This window comes from Biomphalaria glabrata, chromosome 11 (assembly GCF_947242115.1).
Source record: "Biomphalaria glabrata chromosome 11, xgBioGlab47.1, whole genome shotgun sequence".
NCBI classification, from domain to species: Eukaryota; Metazoa; Mollusca; class Gastropoda; family Planorbidae; genus Biomphalaria; species Biomphalaria glabrata.
The window spans coordinates 5,478,958-5,485,237 of NC_074721.1; the positions used below are offsets into that span (position 1 = coordinate 5,478,958).

General features: G+C 32.9%; 1 protein-coding gene across 1 annotated transcript; it reads left to right on the forward strand.

Moving 5' to 3' along the window:
• The first annotated feature begins 430 nt into the window (after positions 1-430).
• On the forward strand, positions 431-2,258 carry LOC129921712 (uncharacterized). The gene is made up of 2 exons (XM_056004263.1): positions 431-672; positions 1,550-2,258. Exons 1-2 carry the CDS (start codon positions 431-433, stop codon positions 2,256-2,258), a joined length of 951 nt encoding a protein of 316 aa, XP_055860238.1.
• The last annotated feature ends 4,022 nt before the right edge of the window (positions 2,259-6,280 follow it).

Genomic DNA, 6,280 nt, shown 5'->3' on the forward strand with positions numbered 1-6,280 from the left:
GTGCGCCCGGGGCAATACTTTATTGGCGCCACTCCCCTCCATTTTCCATGAACATCACATAGAAATATAGACTCCCTGGGGCGCATACACCCCCTATGAGTGGCGCCCACGGCATCGTGCCCCCTTGACCCCCTCACTACGCCTCTGCATCGCATGTATCAGACTACAAACAAGTGGAACAAAGAACGAGCAACAGGCCTACAGGAAACACGCCAGTACATTGACACACAAACATTTTCTGATAATTTACGAGCCCAAATATGAAACATACTCAACAGTAACAAAATATGTTACAAGTATACATTGATACAAGCTATTAACTTTTTAACATTCTCATAGGGCAGTATTTAACATATATAAATTAAAATTAGGACTCAAAATCTTTTTCGGCTCAGGCAATCTAATAAACTTTCTATATGTCAGTATAGTCATGTCCTCCAAAAAGATGCCAGATACTGAAAAGCGTCCCGGATCGGCTGATACGATGGTGTTGATTCTGAAGCATCGGGTAGAGGACTACAGACTAGTTTCGCCTCAGTTTCCAGGAACCAAAAACGAGCAGCAGGCCTACAGGAAAAATAGAGTGATCCAAATGCAGCTGAACACATACCTGAACGAGGTCAGACTGCAGGAAAAGCGTTCTGCCAGCATCTACAAGACGGAGAAGCGAAGGTAACTTAGTTATATTGGAGCTGTCCTATGAAAGAAACTTAATTAGTTGCCTTTTTATCATTTCTCTATTCAGGTCGCACATTCATGGAACTAAACGTATCCCAAATCCAGGAAACAAATGGAACACAATTTTCGAAAACAGCTCCAACGAAGTTCCAAGGAAATGAACAGTTTATGTATATCTTTGGAACAAGAATGACTTGCTATTCAGCCATACTGTCTCTGCTATTTTTTTTTACCCTTATAATTTTTTAGAAGTATGGAAATAAATTAAATTTAAATTTGGTTTAAGGTCTTGAAAATCTTTATCTTTAATGGACTATGCGTATTTGGATATTTCCACATGTGGGCATTATAATTTTCAAGAATTTAATCATTTAAGGTTAAGGAACATTTTGCGCATCTTCTTCTAGGCGTAGATCTAAGGAACTTTCACCAGTTTATTATAAAGTTTAGCAGGATTTTTTTTCCCCGCGGACGGGAGCAGGGTAAAAAATGTTGTTTTTTTTAGATTTCAAATTAATTAGTTATTCAGAGCAAAATAATAGCCCTATATGTTGAATAAAAGAGGATTTTTTAAAAATTTTCTTCTAATAAATGACAAATAGTTAAGCTAGACGCAAAGTTTATCTAAAGCATTGATTCCAAACTGGTATATAAATACCTCCAGAACAATGGTTGTCAAAAGTCTCAACTCGACAATATTATTTTCTCATTTTACACTAAGTCTAAGTTCAAGCATGACATAGATCCAAAAAATAAGGTAATCAGGGATCTTCCAAAAACTTTAAAAACACGGTAAGCTTTCTATGGGAGAAAAAAAGTTTGGGAACCACTGATCTAAAGAAACAATTTTAAATTGCAATTTTTTCCCCAGATTTCTTCAAAAAAGTTCAAAACCTCCCAGCACTCCAGCATCAGTTCAAATGATTGAACGGTTCAAGAAGTTGAGACAAAAGAAATTTCCCACAACCGTGAGAGGCACACAAGAAATTCAGACTCTAAAAAGAAAGAAACAATTGGAACTCATTGCAGAACTTCAAAAGCATCAAAAGTATCTTCAAGACAAAGTGAAAAGTTTTGTTTTGTTTCCAGACGACAACCCAAAGCCGTCTGCTTCTACACAAAACATAAATGGAATGATTGACAACAAATTTAGTACCACTAATGCAACTTCTACCATGTCGGCTTTGGAATCAAAGGCTCAATTTCCTTCCATCAATAGAAACTGCGAAGATGACACAAAACAATGGAAAGATTTAAACCTAGAAAAACCAAGCTTAGTCTTGCCTAATATCACTAGTAGCCAGAGAAAGATGACCAACAAGGAAACTTTTGGAACTCTTTTGAATGAAGCAACGAATGATCTAAGTCATTTCGTGTTAAAGGCTTGTGGCCGGGATACACAATCAAATTCCATCCTAGAAGTCAAATCAAAAGGAAAACTTCCAAGCGCTGATGCAGGCAAGTTCACCTCAGGTTCAAGGCCTTTAGTAAGACCCAACACTAAATCTCTACAAAGAAATAGCATCGGCAAATTTACTCATTCAGTTGATGTGTCTGATTTGGTAGAGAATCACAATTGAGTTTCTCTACAGAATAATTATAAAACTCCCTTAAAACATAAAATTGTAAGTCCCGACATTTTATGTTATCAAAAAACTAGTATATTTTTTTGGTAATATATGATCTAAATAAAATGGAAGTAAATTCGCATATTATTGCAAAAAAAAAATATATATATATGTAACTGAGACTAATCAAATAAATCAATCTACACAAACATATTTGTATGTATTTTTATTATTTACCTAATAACAATGTAATTAATTTAAATTTCTAATAATAGGCACAGAGTAGACTAAACGTTCGCCTTTTCGTCCATTATTTCTCTTTCTCTATTTTAGTATTAATATTGTTTTCAACACTTGTTTTTTTTTTTTGTTGTTTGTATGTGTGTTATTTGTGTATCATATGTCATAAGTATCTTATTATTCTAAATATTGTATATCTCTACTATTACATATACTTGATGTAAAACTCTCTAAATAATAAGCGATTTTCTGTCTTTTATTTTACTATGGAATTGTAAGCATATGTGTGGTTGTAGATTAGAAGTAAGAGGCGCTGTAGCTGAGTGGTAAAGCGCTTGGCTTTAAACGCATCAACAAATTCTTCAAGACAAAGTGAAACGTTTTGTTTAGAGAGTACAACCAAAAGCCGTCTGCTTCTACACAAAACAGAAATGGAATGATTGACAACAAATTTAGTACCACTAATACAACTTCTACCATGTCGGCTTTGGAATCAAAGGCTCAATTTCCTTCCATCAAAAGAAACTGCGAAGATGACACAAAACAATGGAAAGATTTAAACCTAGAAAAACCAAGCTTAGTCTTGCCTAATATCACTAGTAGCCAGAGAAAGATGACCAACAAGGAAACTTTTGGAACTCTTTTGAATGAAGCAACGAATGATCTAAGTCATTTCGTGTTAAAGGCTTGTGGCCGGGATACACAATCAAATTCCATCCTAGAAGTCAAATCAAAAGGAAAACTTCCAAGCGCTGATGCAGGCAAGTTCACCTCAGGTTCAAGGCCTTTAGTAAGACCCAACACTAAATCTCTACAAAGAAATAGCATCGGCAAATTTACTCATTCAGTTGATGTGTCTGATTTGGTAGAGAATCACAATTGAGTTTCTCTACAGAATAATTATAAAACTCACTTAAAACATAAAATTGTAAGTCCCGACATTTTATGTTATCAAAAAACTAGTATATTTTTTTGGTAATATATGATCTAAATAAAATGGAAGTAAATTCGCATATTATTGCAAAAAAAAAATATATATATGTAACTGAGACTAATCAAATAAATCAATCTACACAAACATATTTGTATGTATTTTTATTATTTACCTAATAACAATGTAATTAATTTAAATTTCTAATAATAGGCACAGAGTAGACTAAACGTTCGCCTTTTCGTCCATTATTTCTCTTTCTCTATTTTAGTATTAATATTGTTTTCAACACTTGTTTTTTTTTGTTGTTGTTTGTATGTGTGTTATTTGTGTATCATATGTCATAAGTATCTTATTATTCTAAATATTGTATATCTCTACTATTACATATACTTGATGTAAAACTCTCTAAATAATAAGCGATTTTCTGTCTTTTATTTTACTATGGAATTGTAAGCATATGTGTGGTTGTAGATTAGAAGTAAGAGGCGCTGTAGCTGAGTGGTAAAGCGCTTGGCTTTAAACGCATCAACAAATTCTTCAAGACAAAGTGAAACGTTTTGTTTAGAGAGTACAACCAAAAGCCGTCTGCTTCTACACAAAACAGAAATGGAATGATTGACAACAAATTTAGTACCACTAATACAACTTCTACCATGTCGGCTTTGGAATCAAAGGCTCAATTTCCTTCCATCAAAAGAAACTGCGAAGATGACACAAAACAATGGAAAGATTTAAACCTAGAAAAACCAAGCTTAGTCTTGACTAATATCACTAGTAGCCAGAGAAAGATGACCAACAAGGAAACTTTTGGAACTCTTTTGAATGAAGCAACGAATGATCTAAGTCATTTCGTGTTAAAGGCTTGTGGCCGGGATACACAATCAAATTCCATCCTAGAAGTCAAATCAAAAGGAAAACTTCCAAGCGCTGATGCAGGCAAGTTCACCTCAGGTTCAAGGCCTTTAGTAAGACCCAACACTAAATCTCTACAAAGAAATAGCATCGGCAAATTTACTCATTCAGTTGATGTGTCTGATTTGGTAGAGAATCACAATTGAGTTTCTCTACAGAATAATTATAAAACTCCCTTTAAACATAAAATTGTAAGTCCCGACATTTTATGTTATCAAAAAACTAGTATATTTTTTTGGTAATATATGATCTAAATAAAATGGAAGTAAATTCGCATATTATTGCAAAAAAAAAAATATATATATGTAACTGAGACTAATCAAATAAATCAATCTACACAAACATATTTGTATGTATTTTTATTATTTACCTAATAACAATGTAATTAATTTAAATTTCTAATAATAGGCACAGAGTAGACTAAACGTTCGCCTTTTCGTCCATTATTTCTCTTTCTCTATTTTAGTATTAATTTTGTTTTCAACACTTGTTTTTTTTTGTTGTTGTTTGTATGTGTGTTATTTGTGTATCATATGTCATAAGTATCTTATTATTCTAAATATTGTATATCTCTACTATTACATATACTTGATGTAAAACTCTCTAAATAATAAGCGATTTTCTGTCTTTTATTTTACTATGGAATTGTAAGCATATGTGTGGTTGTAGATTAGAAGTAAGAGGCGCTGTAGCTGAGTGGTAAAGCGCTTGGCTTTAAACGCATCAACAAATTCTTCAAGACAAAGTGAAACGTTTTGTTTAGAGAGTACAACCAAAAGCCGTCTGCTTCTACACAAAACAGAAATGGAATGATTGACAACAAATTTAGTACCACTAATACAACTTCTACCATGTCGGCTTTGGAATCAAAGGCTCAATTTCCTTCCATCAAAAGAAACTGCGAAGATGACACAAAACAATGGAAAGATTTAAACCTAGAAAAACCAAGCTTAGTCTTGACTAATATCACTAGTAGCCAGAGAAAGATGACCAACAAGGAAACTTTTGGAACTCTTTTGAATGAAGCAACGAATGATCTAAGTCATTTCGTGTTAAAGGCTTGTGGCCGGGATACACAATCAAATTCCATCCTAGAAGTCAAATCAAAAGGAAAACTTCCAAGCGCTGATGCAGGCAAGTTCACCTCAGGTTCAAGGTCTTTAGTAAGACCCAACACTAAAGCTCTACAAAGAAATAGCATCGGCAAATTTACTCATTCAGTTGATGTGTCTGATTTGGTAGAGAATCACAATTGAGTTTCTCTACAGAATAATTATAAAACTCTCTTAAAACATAAAATTGTAAGTCCCGACATTTTATGTTATCAAAAAACTAGTATATTTTTTGGTAATATATGATCTAAATAAAATGGAAGTAAATTCGCATATTATTGCAAAAAAAATATATATATATGTAACTGAGACTAATCAAATAAATCAATCTACACAAACATATTTGTATGTATTTTTATTATTTACCTAATAACAATGTAATTAATTTAAATTTCTAATAATAGGCACAGAGTAGACTAAACGTTCGCCTTTTCGTCCATTATTTCTCTTTCTCTATTTTAGTATTAATATTGTTTTCAACACTTGTTTTTTTTTGTTGTTGTTTGTATGTGTGTTATTTGTGTATCATATGTCATAAGTATCTTATTATTCTAAATATTGTATATCTCTACTATTACATATACTTGATGTAAAACTCTCTAAATAATAAGCGATTTTCTGTCTTTTATTTTACTATGGAATTGTAAGCATATGTGTGGTTGTAGATTAGAAGTAAGAGGCGCTGTAGCTGAGTGGTAAAGCGCTTGGCTTTAAACGCATCAACAAATTCTTCAAGACAAAGTGAAACGTTTTGTTTAGAGAGTACAACCAAAAGCCGTCTGCTTCTACACAAAACAGAAATGGAATGATTGACAACAAATTTAGTACCACTAATA